The 17,439-nt window shown below is 33.8% G+C and overlaps 3 protein-coding genes and 1 long non-coding RNA gene across 5 annotated transcripts; 2 read left to right on the top strand and 2 right to left on the bottom strand.

Annotated features, from left to right (window-relative positions):
* Window positions 1–320: 320 nt before the first annotated feature.
* On the top strand, window positions 321–8,496 carry Spred (Sprouty-related protein with EVH-1 domain). 2 transcript variants are annotated; one of them, XM_076893386.1, is made up of 6 exons: window positions 321–462; window positions 1,285–1,606; window positions 1,702–1,870; window positions 2,574–2,599; window positions 3,021–3,568; window positions 4,232–8,496. In XM_076893386.1, exons 1-6 carry the CDS (start codon window positions 443–445, stop codon window positions 4,386–4,388), a joined length of 1,242 nt encoding a protein of 413 aa, XP_076749501.1. In that variant the 5' UTR covers window positions 321–442; the 3' UTR covers window positions 4,389–8,496. The 2 variants fall into 2 exon arrangements, with proteins under 2 accessions (XP_076749501.1, XP_076749500.1); XM_076893385.1 differs by having other exon boundaries at window positions 2,538–2,599.
* Window positions 333–810, bottom strand: LOC143422612 (uncharacterized). The gene is made up of 2 exons (XR_013101745.1): window positions 591–810; window positions 333–517 (listed from the first exon to the last, which is right to left on the bottom strand). It is a non-coding gene; the product is annotated as an uncharacterized LOC143422612 (long non-coding RNA).
* Window positions 8,497–8,592: 96 nt separating the features above from the next.
* On the bottom strand, window positions 8,593–9,683 carry Fdx1 (Adrenodoxin-like protein 1, mitochondrial Ferredoxin 1). The gene is made up of 4 exons (XM_076893387.1): window positions 9,467–9,683; window positions 9,267–9,318; window positions 8,893–9,140; window positions 8,593–8,821 (listed from the first exon to the last, which is right to left on the bottom strand). Exons 1-4 carry the CDS (start codon window positions 9,573–9,575, stop codon window positions 8,718–8,720), a joined length of 513 nt encoding a protein of 170 aa, XP_076749502.1. The 5' UTR covers window positions 9,576–9,683; the 3' UTR covers window positions 8,593–8,717.
* Window positions 9,684–10,023: 340 nt separating this feature from the next.
* LOC143422833 (sorting nexin-24) lies at window positions 10,024–14,910 on the top strand. The gene is made up of 3 exons (XM_076893772.1): window positions 10,024–10,269; window positions 11,934–12,127; window positions 14,697–14,910. Exons 1-3 carry the CDS (start codon window positions 10,117–10,119, stop codon window positions 14,860–14,862), a joined length of 513 nt encoding a protein of 170 aa, XP_076749887.1. The 5' UTR covers window positions 10,024–10,116; the 3' UTR covers window positions 14,863–14,910.
* The last annotated feature ends 2,529 nt before the right edge of the window (window positions 14,911–17,439 follow it).

Below are 17,439 nucleotides of genomic sequence, written 5' to 3'. Positions count from 1 at the left end.
TTGTAAAAGCGTCGATAGCTACCGTATAGTCAGTCAAGTTCGCGGGGTGAACGTCGGTGCGCGAGTTTCGCCCACTAATTTTTTGTCAGGATTGTACGAGATTTAAAGATCGCACGGGACGATTCTGGTTGGACAAAATGTGCGGTGTTTCAATCGGGAACGGTGTCTCGGGAAATATGCAGAAGAAGAGATGTTTCCGAAACGAAAGCGACGGTCGGTAAAACCTAAAGGGAGCAGGCGTGGACTGTCGGTTCGAGTCGGGCGTGGGGATGAACTCTACGGGGAATGCGAGAGGGAGGAGGACTGGGGCGCTTCCTGTGGTTGGCATTAGCCTAAAAAAGCTCCATAAACAGAATCGCGGCCGAATGTCTTTTCAATGCAACGAAAATGGTGAAGTGTGGGAAAAAGTGGGCATTGAGTAAAGGCTTCGACAGCTCGAACCATGACAGAGGCGTCGGAGGAGTAAGTAGTATTACAATGCCTCTGGTGCTTTCCGACGATTGTTCCGCTCCGGAACCTGAAACGTCCACGACTATACCTTACACTTTTCTACTCCTTCCCGATACTATATCACGGTTGCAATTCGACACCTGACAGTTCTGTCTGACTCCATCCTGGCCATTCTCCTGTCAACATTTCCGGCAGCTATCAATCGGCTCGTTTCACTTTACTGGGATTATCCGCAGGAGAAATTTCTCTCTGCCCCGGGGACGTGTCATGTTCACTGTACGCCTAGAAAAATTTACATAAGCAAACGTATGATTTCGGTCCAAGTGTTGGTGTGTTATCCTGTGTCCGTGTAGGGGTGACCGTTCATTCATTAAATCGATGTCAGCGCGTAACATCTGCTATCTCGTTGTATATAACAGCGATTCTTCGCTTTCGCGTACATGTCGGTCTTGCGCGTTTTTTACATTATTTTTCAACCGATTTCGCCTCTTTAACGTCCCTAATCATTTACGAATCTTCCTCCTGGTGTTAAATTTGGAATAAAATCCGGCCTTTTATCTATCTTGTGCGACGAAAATAAATTTTAAATAATCCTCTAATATCGTTAACTGACATTGAGCTCTGTAATCAATTTTGTTCGTGATTAAAAGTTAAATAAAAGCTCGTGGAAATATTTTCATTTCGCATTGAGTAACAGTATATAAGCCTTAAATATATTCTGAAGTTATCACGCTTGAGTGATCTTTTTTTTAACGAGTACGTTGGTATTAAAACAAGTGGTATGATAAGTTGATCGTTGGCTTCTAGTGTTAATTGATGACATTTTATTTCCAGTGGTAACTATCTGGTGAGGGTTCGTGCCCAGGTAATGACAAGGGATGACAGTTCAGGTGGTTGGGTTCCTCTGAGTGGTGGTGGTTTAGCAAATGTTTCGGTTAGACGAAGACCAACTTCTTCAGGTGGACACCAGTCTAATAATACTAATGGATCTGGTGTTTCTACTACGACTGCCCCTACTACCAATGCTACCCACTCCGTATCGACTACATCTGTTGGTAATACCCAAAGTCATGGATCTTCTAGTAGTTCCCCACCTGGTGCACCTAAGAAGAGGCACGAGTATCTTATTTATGGGAAACGGATCACTGATCAATCAGTAATAAATATATCTTATCAATTATTTGAACAGACTGTGATTTATACATTTAGAGATGTAAGTTTTTGTATAATGTTGTTGTTCTTTTTTAACAGGTTGTTCTTAGCTGTACAATTAAAAAAGATTTTGAATATAATAAGGTAATGCCAACTTTTCATCACTGGAGGACAGGGGAGAAAAGATTTGGCCTGACATTTCAAACAGCTGCGGATGCGAGAGCTTTTGACAAAGGCGTTCGTACAGCTGTTGAAGAATTGTTAGAAGGTAAATTGTTAACAGATTTAATAATTACAACATTAAATCCCATTAGTAATATCCAGATATTAATAATTATGATATTAAATCCCATAAGTGATGCATGTTTCTTGCTGGTTTATAAAAAGATATAGAAGTAGCATGATTTTTAGAAAAATTAATCCCTAATATATTTTGCATCATATATTAGTTACAATCTTTGTTCTCCTATCACTTCACAATGAATATTTATAACTCTGTGAAAGAAATTACTAAAAGGATATGGGTTTAATTTCTTCAACAGAAGTTATATTTGTTTTATTTAAATAGTATAAACTCTGAAACAAATAATCTAAAGCAGTGATATCTAAACTATAACGAATGAGGCATGATTTCTCAACCAAGATTCTGCGATGTGTAAAATGTGATCATGTACTGTCTATGGAAAATCTTTTAAATCTTAAATGAATGACTTTATTTACATCATTTTTGCATTAAATGTTCATTACTTATGGGATGACCCAATATACGATTACAGTTTTTTATTACTTTTGATTCACTTGTTGTTATTTGACTGCTACTTTTTGTGGAATGTGGAAATGGTAAGAATGTTAGCATTTTATTGAATATTATTAATTATGCTGATACTTTTTTCTTACATCAGTACATAACAATGTGTTTTTTTTTATAATTTCAGGATTGACTAATTCTACATTATGTGGTAATTCATTAGATGCTGGCGATGAGGATGTTTTTATGGTGCGTATTTGATAAAAGTAAATAAAATGCAGTGTTATCTGAATCGTAGTACAACTAGGAAGGAAGTGATTGCTTATGTAAAAGTAAGTTGAAAGTGACAGAATGAAATTTTTTCATACAATGCTCCATTTTCAAGAAATTTGAATTTAAGTAACTTATTAATGTATTTGAAAAGCAGTTAAAACTCATTATCAACCAAAACTAAATGATTAAATGCTTGAAGTAAAAGATGTATTTGTACATATAGTAATGTGTGCGTAACACATTTCACAATTTCAATTTGTTAGGAATGAAGCATTATTTGAACAATTGTCATTTTACAATTTCAATTTACTATTGTATAAAGACTATCCTTTGCAGTTGTATCACGATTTCGTGCACGTAGCTTATAATATGTATAAAAGTCGAATTCTGTTTGCAGACATTGAATTTACCTGTGGAACCACCGGAACCACGTCCATCATCAGATACACCTCACGGAATGCGAGTGCCCAATTATCATTCCCAGTGTTCAGAGCTTCCTGATTCACACAAACCTATTCATTACATCGGTGGATCGTCTATAAAAGTGCCACCATCTCAACATCCTTTGGCGTCAACTGAAGATGTTGGATCGGATAGTTATTCTTATGTGCAGCTCACACCGCTTAATCACGAATACTTATATCCCATTATCGGTGATCATAAGGGAGACCGGTTAAACAGACACAATACCTGCAGTTCTTTGAAGAAACCTGATATTATAGTATCTCAACCCTCTAAAAATACTATGAAACGTAATGTTCGATTACGATGTAAACATTGCCAAGAGCTGTACACAGAACAGCACAATCCTAGGGGATCTTGTGAATACGCACCTGATCCTATTAGACGAGGAATCGCAAAAATTTCGTGTCTGTCTTGTGCTCAGGGTATGTTATACCATTGTATGAGTGATGCGGAAGGTGATTTTTCTCAGAATCCTTGCAGGTGAGTAAAATTTGTTAAAATATTATATTCCGTTATTTTTGTTCAGAACAAACGTTGAAAAAATATGATGTATATAAACGTTTTTCACCCAGATATATCTATCATCATTTTAGAAGGATAATTGTAGCTTTTTATTATATTCATATTATGTAAAACAGTTGATAAATGCTTAGTATATATTTAAGTATTAATAAATAATATTTAAGTAATGTACAATGGTTAGGAGGATTAGTCTAAGTGTATAGTATGACAAAGTTCGGATATATCTGGGTTAATACCTAAAGGGTCGCGAATAAAACAGTAAGAATCTATTTTTTCATCAATGATTTTTAAAATCTACCACCATTAGTTCATTAGAAAGTGAAAAGTACTAAAATATCAATCGTTTAAAAAAACGATATTAAGGAAACTAGATAATATGTACATGTATACATTTTTTAAAATTATGAGAGAAATGTAAGAAAAAGTAATTATAGGAAACATGAAACTTTGCTTCTTCTACTTTCTTTCTTAAGTAATAGAGACTGGATTCTTATCACTTTGCTCCTGACTCTTCATCCACAATGTATGCAACAATTATTCAAAAATCATTGATACTTGTTTACTATTAAAATGTTTATCAATGTGTAAATAAGGATATATGATAAATCAACATTTGTGCAGTTGTAGCACAGAAGAAGGATGTGGACGCAGGTGGTTTGGTTTGGCATTATTGTCACTGATCGTTCCTTGCTTGTGGATTTATCCTCCACTAAGAGCTGTTCATTGGTGTGGCACGTCCTGCGGCATGTGTGGAGGACGTCACCATCCGATGGAATAACTGGAGGAACCCTTTGATATCTCTGCTCCATACTCGGTTGAATCAACCAACTTTTCTTCATCACGCGGTGCTGTCGCTAATGTGTATGAATGTCACGATCTGAGTATGGGCCGTTGTCAGAGGTATCAAAGGGGTAGACAGCTACCAGTACATGCACTTATCCATCAGCGTCATCTTTGAAGTAATTTGTTTCCGAAAAAATTTAAAAAAGAAAGAAAATACGAGCACAAATTGTCGCATTTAACCCTGAAACCATGTATATTCCATACATTTTGTATATTTTATTAGCAAAATGCATTATTTAGCCACATCTGTACTTTAACCAATCCAAGAATGGACGTCGTTTAATATCTAATCTCAATGATTGGTCCGTAATAACTTTATTTGGACCGATCAATTATTTGTGATACATGGTGCACACTATAAGAATCCAATTGAGAAACGAGATATAATTTATTATTCCCAGTTTGAAAGCTAGTTTTCGCCTCGTATACAAAATAACAAGGAAAATGTTTGTTAAATTATAAGATTAAATTTTGCTGCGACTGTCAAGGACGGGGATTATAGAGAAGAATAAATTAAAATTTTTTTTAGTTTTGTTATAATTAAATAAAAAAATACTATTTATTATTCGTTTTTTGTGCTGCGAATTTCGTGTCGGAAAATTAAAAAATAATTAAATTCTATTATTATAAGATGTATTATATATTTGAACTTTTTTTTATTTTTTTAAGTATCATATTTTTTGTATATTTTACTTGTATATATATATTTGAACCCAGTGTTGACAATATTTGTCTTGTAGTATTTTATATAATTTTATTAGGAAAAGAAATATTTGGAGTTAAATTTAACATAACTACAAAATATGCAAAATGTATGTTTATAATTTAAACTTTATATGTTTAATGAGAGAAAAGTGCAGATTTTTAATCTGTTTCAATAATTAGCACAAACCCGTTGAGCAAAAGCTAGTTGCACATTCACAAGTATGTATCAAAATTAATGATTAAAAATTGTATAATATTTTACGAAGAAAATTATACACAATCATTCAGGAATGATTGTGAATGTCTGTAGTAAATAACTTTTGTTTGTCATTAACGCGCAATTTCGGTTTTAAGGCCCTTTTGTATTGTGCTCTTTGTATTTAAAACTATTGATATTTATATAAAATATATAGTCGGTTATCTGTTAAATGGAATTTCTTATGCTACTATGTTGGCACAATGTTAAATGCTAAATATCATCAGTATTTACTATTTACTAGCATGGTACTTTTAGTACTATCAATCTTATTGTTACTTCATACGGAATGAAGATAAGCTTAAGGAATTTTAAGTACATGTATTATCAGTGTTTGAGGCTTATTATGTATTGGAATATATTTTCAGTTTAAGTGATAAACTCTTTGAGTTCTATAATATTATAAATATGTACCTATATTGAAGTATAATTTTATGCAAATATGATTTGCGTAAAATGGATTGTTTGCTGATCTGAATCTCTCTTTATTTTACAGTGTATTATATTTCTGTAACATATATATATATTTTGCGTTTTTAAAGAAATTCTAAAATTTACTGTATTCTTTGTATTCTCAATTATTTTTCTAATTATACTAGTAATTAGCGAGTAACTCTCATTTCATTCTATGTATTCTATAATAATTGAACAATGCGCATACTATTTGAAGATCTAGAGGATTAAGATATTTTTGAAACAGGGATGCTGTTGGTTTTTAGCAATAATTCTGCTTATTGATGATCTTTGATGAGTAATTAACTCTGTAAACCATAACACATGCGGTGTTAGAGCTTTATTCATTTTAAGGGAACCTGAATTTTGTATTCAATTTTTAATTGAGAGAACAATTCATTCTCCATAGTTATTAAAAATGTTATGAACAATTAAGTGCAACACGAAAAGTATAGTTATTTTCTTCCTCATTGTACGTGACCATAAATAAATATGCAGGAAATAATTGAATTATAACAATAATTTTTAATTAAACTTTGTATAGTGATATAGGAATAGAACCAATCAGATTATATTATAAATGTTGTAGAACATTTTTATATTATTTTTTAAATATAGCTTTTTACAAATAAATGCAGTTTTGAAATAACAATGTAAGTTAATCAGTCAAATAGTTTGATTGACAAAATTTCTGCACATTTTTAGTTATCGAAAAAAGCATGAAACATTTTAGAAACGTACATAAAGTGAAGAATTAACTATGTGTTATTGTTCATTAGGTTTTGTTATGCCTTATGTTTCTAGTCCAATAATAATAACGTATTTTTAGGTCATTTTTTAAATTAAAATACTTTTTTTATATCAAAATTGTCTTGTACCCGAAATTTCAAGCGATATGTCTGTAGATCTTATATATCAATGCAACTGATGTAATTTTATCAACAATTAGTTAAACTATTTCACATGTAGTAGGAAAATGCTATTAGAACATGTTTATAATTCTTGTTTGCTGAATTTATAACATAGAAAAATGCTTCGAACTGTATTGGTATACCAAGTTTTATGTCTGCTTTTATGTCAGTTTCTTTCATGAACACATTTAATGGCATTATAATACTTTATCTCTCTCTGAGCTTAACATAATTTTTTAACACAGATATAAATATCAGTAAATCTCAAGTCTTTTTGATATTCGATTGTACATTTATGATATTTCATGTTATAGAAATAAATTGTTACAAAGAAGTTATAAAATTTAAACTAAAAGATGCAAGATTAGAATTATTACCTTTATGCAAATATATTAAATAGCAATATCATTTATATTTGTTTTTCTTATATATATTTTTAATAATAAGTATAATATATAGGTTTTGTGTGTCGTGCTATGAAAAATATGAAGTATATTGTATATTATTGAAGATATTAAATTAAATATAAATATGTGCCAGTGCTGTTAACAACAGCACCTATATATCAGGTATATTCAGGTATATAGACAGTTTCAACAAAGAAGTTATAAAGCAAAATTTCATTTTGATAGTATAAAAAATTATATTTACACGCTCACATAACAAGCTCAGGGAGATACACAAAAATTATATAATTAGGCTTCTTACACAAATAAATATGTGTTAATTGTAAATTGGTTAAAAATTAGTCAAAATTTTTATTTTTATAAAAAACTCTATAAAGAGATATTTTTTAGAGATATAAATTTGCAGAAATTGAAAGGGTTTTATTTAAAAACTTACAAAACCATATATATGTAAATATTAAATTGTTTACTGCCATAAAAAAATTGATAGTTTAATTTTGATATCAAACACAGCTGTTATGTTTATTCATTCAAGCTATTCTGCTGATGCACACAAAATGTAGACACTTTCTTTTTGTACAATATTTAGTTAAACGACATGACCCGTTTTTAGTTACAAATAAGTACAAAAAGTTATTTTCTCAATAAGTCCGTTGTGATGACTCATACCAAATGAGAGGATATGCATTGTAATCATTGTTACAGGTGTAGTTTTGTATGAAATTGCGAGGCTGAGTGAACGTACCTCCATTTAAATTCTTTTAATTACAAAGTATGAGTGATGGAATGCGGTTGATCTGAGATATTATAACGTGTCTATAATTATAGTGATCAATAATGAACAGAAAATATAAATAAATATAGTTTGTACGATAATTATGTGACAATGTTGATGATAATAATTATCGACACAGAGCCAATGTGTGGGTGCATTGAAAAAAAAAAGTGCAAGTTTGCATATAAGAGCTGATGAACGTGGGAAAGTATACACACATAGAAAATATGTATGCATAAAGTTATCGTAAAAGTTGTCAAACTGGGAAAATGCATAAAGGTGCCTGCCCGATATGGAAAATGTGTAAACAACATTAGGTGGCAGAGCTCAAACGCGAACAGTTTGAAAGAAACTTATAGGGTATTTTCATCGATAATGTAAATGCTGAAAAGGTTAAAGAATACAATTTTAATTCACAGATTCATTATATCATAAATGTTTAAATCTTGTATCATTGTAATTAAAGATATGTATCATAATCCAAATGTATAAGAAAATAAATATATTGTATTATGACGAAATGTCATATAAATCAAGTTTGTTGTTCTAAAAGTTTATGAAATACATTAAAGTACATTCTGAAACTGTTATATTTTCTTTCAAGTCACTCTGCTCATTAAAAATATAAAAAATACTGTAACATTCAATTCATATTATACTTTACTTTTATATACATAACAAAATATAGCTTTATATTATGCTAGTTATGCAAATAAAATATATACATAATTAACTTAGATATAAGGTAGAAGGTATGTTAATGCGGAGTTGGTGTATGACCATCTACGTAAAAGTTTCTTGTTGCTTTTGGTAGTTCCACTTCTATACCATCTAATTCTTTTGTTAATATAATTTGACAACCTATAAAGTATAAGATTGTTATAATACTCCGCGATGTGTTAAATAGGTATACAATCTTTTCTTTTATATACCTAATCTTGAATTTTCCTTTAAAAAAGGAGCTAAATCTAATAGATCTTCCTCTTTCTCATCAGCTGTTGGGAGTTTATCCAAATAGTCAAAGTGTACATATACATGACAAGTGGTGCAAGCAAGCGACGCTTCGCACGCACCTTCCATTTCAATTCCATATCTATGGGCTAAGTATAATACATTATCTCCGATTTTCCCTTTCACAGGTATTCTCTTCCCCGTCTTGTCAATAAAAGTTATATTTACTCTAAAACATTTATAAATTTTCACTGATTAAGATTTACGATACAACAAAAATCCTGTACTTTTCTCTTTTGTACAGTAAAATTATATTTCTTTAGAATGATGCTATTTATGTATCATTTTTACCTACATATCGGCTTCTGATTTAGGATCTTGCATTTCATATTCACCGTGAAAAGAATCTGCAAAATGTTTATTGTTGATATATAACAAATTTTATTCTGAGCGATCGAAGTACATACGTAAGCTATTTTTATTTCATTTTATTCTTTCTCTGTTATTTTTAGTAAACGAGTAATTATGCGTTTCATAAGAATATAATGTATTTACTTTTCGACGTGTGGATGTCGAAATTCGATACTGTTATTAACTGATTCACAGGCAAAAGTGATTTCTTTATTACATTCTTCCATATTAACGGCTTCAAAATAAATGTCATCTTTAGTACGAGCTAGATTCTTGTTCCTACAGCACTAAAACGTCAAGACCGCGCACATTTTACAAACAAAGGCGGCCATCTTGGTTCCAATGGTTACACAAGGCGAAGGCTAGAAACTCGATACAAACAGCGAAACCTTCCGTCGTCTTCCGCAACCAATCACTAATAAGTCGTGTTACTATTGAAGGTAACAATATATCACTCTCCTTAATTTTCATTAATTCGAATATATTAAGTTGATTTTCTTTTCTTACAATAAATTTTTCACTTTTAATTGAAAAAAATTGGAGAACACGACGAAAGCGTTTCTGCATAGGAGAAGATATGTCTAGACAGTTGGCATTGCTTTCTGCGTATGTTCTTTTTTCTGAGTGTACGTCTGACGATGCAGATATATGTGACTAACACATACCGACTAGATTGACAGGTGCTTCTTACGTCGCGAAGGCACAGCGAACGGAGTCTCGCGTTTTCTCGTGTACTACGATTTTCTCATTGTGTTATAAGTGTTTCAAGAGATTTCGATCATTTCAGCGATGCGATGTATCAAATTTTCATCAACGGATACCGTTTGGCTGAAGTGCCACACGGCAAACCCTATTATGTTTACTGTGTCGAAGTACTGGAGTCGGAAACTGGCATTCGGTACTTTATTGAGAGAAGATACAGCGAATTCAGCGCGTTACACCGAACGGTACACTATTTATTTAAATCTCTGCATGTTTAGTCTACCTGGTAATAAAGAAAGAGATAAAAATATTACATTATATATATATAATGCATATCTCGAAGATTAAATCGTATCTAATAGTTTTATCACTAGTTTTTCTTCTTTAATTCGAAGAGCGGGATACTCGTTAATGATAGTGACTTTAAAAACGAGTCGATATCTTTAATACATATGATGATAACGTGTGCTTACCTATTTCGCAGAAACTGTATATACATAAGTATTATATATATGTGTACTTTTAAGTAAAACTATCTGTACCATGAATCTTCTGTCGCACAGGAAGAGATGGATATATTCGGTAGGGGGAGTCTGTTGAGTACAGCGTTGGTAGAGGAGGGGAAGAGAGGGACATGTATCTTTATATTTTCTGTTTTGTAACGATATTCTTGCTCTACTTTCTTTTTCTTTTCATTCCTCTTCGATTTCCTGTTCTGTTATGGTATTCTTGTTCGACTTCCTTCTATCAGTTTCTTCCGCGTGAATAAATACGTCGCTCGAGTCGACCTTCGCGAGGATGTACACGTTACAAAATATTGTTTGCGGTTTTTTGTTTTGCAATGGCATTCTTCTTCCACTTTCTTTATTCTTTCATCTTGTCCTACTTTCGTTTTCTTTTCAGTTTCTTTCGTGCGAACTAATACGTAACTCGAGTCAGGTTCTGCGAGAGGATGTACGCGTTACAAAATATCGACTAACATTGACGCATTACACAGTGGCATATAAGTACGACTGTGTTTACATCACAGACTAATTTAAACGGTATTTAATTAGAATATTACGATAGCGTTCGCCTCGATATTTCTAGGAATACTACACTTATAGTTGGTAAATGGAAATTAAAATAATTCTCTCTCGTCATACAGTGTAACGCAGTTCCGATAATACGCGATTAGACATATCAATGGGGTGTTTAATCAGCGTTCATACGATACATGATTTATGTAGCTGGCATTCTTTAACAATTGATTCACTAAATGTAAAACATTCGTGAAATTTATGCATACAGTTATGGAGTAGTTTCGAATTCCTTCAGAGCGCAACCAGATCGTTTGAAAGTTGCACGCGGTAGAAAAGTTTAGTGGAAATATTGCTTTATACGTGTATGCCAGTTATTATTAATCCGCAGCTATGTTTCAAATTGTAAGTTAGAACTATATAAATATTACTTACGTTAGGAGATAGTGTTTCAAGATTTTTTATTATCAGTGCTTTCGGAACATTCTTGTTGTTCGATATTTTAAAATTTGTTGTAATTTTAGGAGTACATTTATAGCGTAGAAAATATGTACTTTTTATATTTTGCAAGACAGTGATGTTACTCGATTATATTTTGTACGTATATCTGTATATGATAAATATGAATTATTTTATTTATCATATATTTATTATTCTGATAAATTGTTTTGGAATATATCTTTTAACATTATATTATTTCTGCAATGTTTTTAAACGGCATTTTATACTATTTGTTTGATAAACATTTAAAGTTTAAAAGATTATCGTACAATTTGATTGCTATGAAAGGGTTCTATACAGCGGAATTATATATATTTTTATAATAGTAATACTGTATTATTATTGTGCGAAATTTCATTTGGTTCACTTGTTCGAATTTTTAATTACAGCTGAAAAAAGAAAACGCGGACGTTGCGCCATTTCCGCCAAAGAAAGTGAGAAATTCCCAGCCGAAAGTGCTCGAGCAAAGGCGAGCAGCGTTGGAATTTTATATCCAAAAAATGTTAAGGATTTCAACTGCGAAGCAACAGGTTTTGAATTTTCTAGGCATAGAAGGTCTAACACCTGAGGCGTCATATAAAGGGTACGTATGCAATTCTGATGCAACATGCGACAGTAATACCGATTTAATGGGGAACGCATGCGACATATGCATTATTTTATATTGGTAAAATAGTCTCCTATTTTTCGTAAATAGGTAACTTAATTTATCGACATTCTAATTCAGATTGAAACATTAAAATTTGTATTCATGTTGGTAAAAAATATTGTGTGAAATCATACTATACTCGCGAAACTTCAGTTTTGGGACAGCCAGTTTAAAAATATGCGTAAACCAAACCCAAACTATAAAATATAATAATATTAGGGATACATATTTTGAACGTTTATCGTGCCGGTAACGTAGGTATTGACATTACGGTGGTAAAAGGTTTCTCGCAAAATTTTAAGTCTTAATTTTATATACTACGTAATATATTAATATATAAAATTATGTAATAATGTAATATATTACGCAATTTTATATATTACGTTAATAAGTTTATATACCACGTAGGTAAATGCAGCATCTAATTTCATAAGTTTTACATTTTTAGTGTTATCTACTTGTTTGCTAATGTACATTGCATTCCTGGTCTTAACGCATTGCATAGTTAAGGAATATTTAATTAAGAAATGTGGTATAAAAGTATTTGCACGCAGTGCTTACGCGTACTACACTTAATTAAAATATAATAAATAAAAATACGACACAAGAGTAGACAAACATATGAGATACAAGCTACGAGATAGTATGTACGTAGCTGAATTATCTTGTTCCGTGCGAGGATAACTAGACATAGATATTGGCAGCCGTTCAGCTAATTCGATAATGGCAACGATCTCTTTGTTTAAGATTATTCGTTTCATTTGTTCATCTAAAATCATTTCTCGTCTTTGTTTTCGTCTACACTTCCGTCGTAATGACGAATCATCGTCAGTGGACTGTTGTCCCAATCCATTTCGTATTCTACGAAGCATTTCACCCTTCGTGCAGGGTTGAACCAATTGGGTTTCCACTTGCACTAAATGAGAGTCTCTTCTTTTAATGATCAATTAATTCTATGTTTCGTTAATCAAAACTTCGATCTTGTGTGTGGTTGTCTTCTTCTTAGAATTGTGGACGATTAATAATGATATTCCCTGAAGGTCAGTAACCTGTTGGTTAATTAATTTACTACAAATTCTTACTAATTTATACAAAATTGAAATGATAAAAAAAAAGTAGAATAGAATTTTTGTAATTGCTTGTGCGATCTCGAAGAAAAATAATAGCGAGAGTCAGGCTTAAGAAGTGATGGATACAAGTGATCAGATCGAGTCAATTCCAAGGTAGAATAACACGTATCAAGAAACATTTCTATTCTTCTCTCTATATATATGGGCATACTATTTTATTTCACACTAAAATGTTTCGGTTTACCCTACACGAGGCATTCACCCCGTTTAAAACACTAAAATATACTGTAAGAATTATAAAATTTTTTTCTGTACTTACCATTATTGGTATTCAAAAAGTACAACTTGAAAAATGAATATCGAAACTTCGACACTGGGAATTTGTCCAGCTCTCTAAATGCAAAAATATGTTCACTGAGCTGTGGTCGATCACGATCTGCCGTAAGGACTGCTTGCATCCAAGCAGTGTCACACGATATCAACACATCCGCAGTTTTTATCTAAGCCAAACATCCATGTTCCCTTTCACCTTCCACCATTTTCAATTGTTATGCAGAATTTAGTTATGCATTATTTCTTACTTTCTTCGAGTGGTCCTCGCGTATATCGTGCATCCACTTTTGGATTCGTTGAGGTTCCATCAACCATTTTGTGAGGTCTCCAAGAGTCTTCCTAAGAGTGACTCGATTTCGTTTTTGCACTCGTTAATATTTGACGAAATTTTACACGTTCAAGAATATTTGTCACTAAAAGGCAATTGTTGCTAATAGAAATATACGTGAACGCGTAAGATAAAGTAGAATTATAATGGAATTACGCCAATGGTAGCCCTATCGCTCGCCCCGTATCAACGAGTCATACTATCTTTCTTTGCCAGACAATCCGAGTACTGATTAGTAAATGCGATCGCTTCGGTCAATAGCAAAAAATTGTGATTGATTCATCATGGTCAGATGTACTCATCTCTGCATACCAAGTAACAAAGATCGATGAAGACTCGACGAAGTGACTTGTATGGAAAATCGATCTTGTTAAAACGATCAGAATTACTTCTGCAGTTTGATTACATTCTTAATAAAAAGCAATTTTTCGCTACTATTCCAAATCTAATTAAAAAATTGTTGAAATAATAGTTTTTAAAAATTCTTCGAGGCAAAATTCTGTAATCTTAGACTCGGAAGGACATCTTTACGTTACGAGAGTATTCCTATCCTCTAAGAAAAACGACGGCGCAAAATCTGACGTTTTTTTTTTCTTTCAGGCTGTTAGGCATAAACTTGGAGGTCCTCTCGAACTAATAGCTTTCTTTCATTGTTTTGTATTCAGAATTCCATTTCACAGTTCATTCGTGACTGTTTCTACGTTGACACGTTGAAATAATGCAATAGCTCTTGTGTCGTTCAAAACTGATTCTGTAATATATTCTGTTGCAGTGCGTGCAAGGACACGGAGGATCCGCAGCAGGTGGATAACGGCACCCTTGACCATCAACCTGTGATAACCTTTCATTGCGACCCATACGTTGAATCGAGCGCCACGTGGAATAGTCTTCCGGATATCGTGATCAACGGGGTGCTCTTGGGCGTATACAAATCGTGATACCCTCGCCAGTTGTTTGGTATCGACGTCTCCGCGAAAGCTGTCGAAAGGATGATGTCTCGTCGAAAAGTTCAGATTTCAATCACTGTAATTCCAGCGACAGTCGACAAAACGGCGTTTGCTCGTGTCTCTCTATCTCGTCGAAGATAAAGCCAGTATCTATATGTTTCTAACATTTTATGAAAAAAAAGGATGCTTTAGTTTGCAAATGATAAGCGGAGAGTCGAGTTTACTTGTGATAGAATTCGTTTGTAATTTTTCTACCGATGAACTTAATACTCCATTAACTAGAGATTATATATATATATATGTATATATATGTATATATATGTATATATAACCGAAAGAAGCAAGAGAAATATATGCTTTCCTATATTTGAATCATCGTCTTGTTTATTTCATCTCATTATTTTCAGAGTTTACATGTGACATTCATCTTAATTCTATTTTAACCTTATCGTACTGGATATCTGGATTGTAAATGTAAATGTAACTCATAAGCGGATCTCCTGCGGTATTTCTCGTTTACTTTTTCTTTTCATTCTATTCGCAATTAAATTCGTTTACTACCGTTTAGAATGGACATCACGGACGCGCTTCCCGAAAACCCACACGGTGCATCGCGACTGGGTTTCTCCTTCCGTGTCAAGACACACAGTGCGCTTCGTTTCCCTCGTCTTTGGGGGACGTTCGTTTTTCAAGCAACGATTATACAACGTCGAACAATAATTATCGGTACGAAAAAAGAAATAGACGCGATTCTACGCCTGATTCCGTATAACAATCAAGAGACCCTCTCTGTTTTCTCTCGGTTTCGTCCCGTGTTTTTCCTAACAGGTGATTCACACGGTTACAGATGACTCAGCGGGTAATCTATCCGTTCTTTCAATTAGAGTCAACGAGATTAGCCTGTCTCTGCCATGTAATCGCCCCTATCGATTCTTTTATCTTAAATTTCTCCTAACCAACGCTAAATGATAAATGACCAGAGGGCATGAAAACGGTTTAGACGGGCGAAAATTCAGGCGGTACGGTAATTCGTTTTGGTCCACTGAATCGATGCGCTAAAGGGTTTGCTGGAAAATACGAAATTCCTCCCTTTCTCTCATTCTCTCTCTCTCTCTCTATCCGTCTCGCGGTCGCGACACCGTTTTCTTTCGTCTCACGGTTTTAAAAAAAGGGACGAACGCAACACAGCGAGCCGTGACACAACGGTAGTAACATGTTATTCGCGATAGTAGGACCTTGTTTCGTATGTATGTACACCTTACTCGCTTACAGACCCTCCTCTGTTTGTTAAACTTGTTATACAATTATTATGTCGTGGTAATAAACTGAACATGCCGATGAACGCCTCGTATCAAATGTACTGCATTAAATGTATAATTATATACAAGCTCCTCAGTCTTGTGCGAAGTGTAAGACGATTTCCGGTTCGTAGCACCTTCGCCTCGGTGAAAGCTAATCGTTACACGGACACTGTATCCATTCCTCGGATCGTTCCTCCATGTCGAACGTTTCGTCCATTTCAACTGTCCCGTTTCTATCTTCCCAATTTCCTCTTTCCACGCGACAAAGTGATCATGCGTCGAGCAAGCGAATCGAAAGACAAATGCTCCTCCTCCCTTTTCCCGTGGCCTGTCTCTACGTCGACGCGACAACGCGTACAAAATTCGTCGTTGATTCGCATAGCGGCGGTGAATGGTAGAATTTTTGCGCGATTTCGAAGCTTATTGCCCGTGCGTGGCAGTTTTCTTTTCCTCTCGAGTCACGATCTCAACACTTTGCACTCGGATCTTCCCTCTGCGGAGATATCGCAAGTGTAACGCACTCTTTGGACGCCCCCTCTCTGAGGGCGACATCAGAATCGATTAGAGATTACGAAGATTAATCCTTATATCAGCGCAACTTTTTCAGAAATGCGTGTTTCCTTCAAGTTTTCTATCGAAATGGACATTTTTTATTGCTGCTAGACGTTAGCAATAATCTCTATTGCTAACTTTTTTAGTAACAGTTTCCATTGCTATCGCCCTGGGAAGCGCCAAGTGCGAAGGGTTAAATTCGACTCGCAATTTAGAATCAGAATCGAAACAATCTAAACGATGGGTACGTGTGGGTTACAAGAAAAAGAAAAAAAGGCAAAGGCGATCTCTCGCTCCTCCAAAAAATGTTGTTTAAAGTGACTTCGATCGTCGTCAGTACTCTTGATGTACTCCCAACACCCAGTCGACCACTCGTATTGGTACGAGCCTCGAAGTGTTCGCTTAAGGGTTGAAACGGGGGCTGATCGGTGTGATACGCGGACAGTGCAGGTCGGCGCATCGTTTCGCGAAAGGTGATCTCTCTTGAAAAACGAAACCATTCGTAAACGTAGCAAAGGTCAGTAGCGTTAAACGGTAGTAAATAATACTATTTGTAGTACGTCGTGTTACTTAAGATAGTATCGTATCCTCTCCAACCCTATATGTATATATATACGCAGCGTTACAACCGTATGTGTACTGGAAAGAAGCCTTAGCTTACGGGTTCGTTCATAAACGAAATGAGTATTATCGTACAAATTAGAAGTTTCACGCG

This window comes from Xylocopa sonorina, chromosome 4 (genome assembly GCF_050948175.1).
Source record: "Xylocopa sonorina isolate GNS202 chromosome 4, iyXylSono1_principal, whole genome shotgun sequence".
In the NCBI taxonomy this organism is placed as follows: domain Eukaryota; kingdom Metazoa; phylum Arthropoda; class Insecta; order Hymenoptera; family Apidae; genus Xylocopa; species Xylocopa sonorina.
Note: the sequence above shows the minus strand (reverse complement) of the source record. Positions and strands in the feature narration are given on the sequence as shown.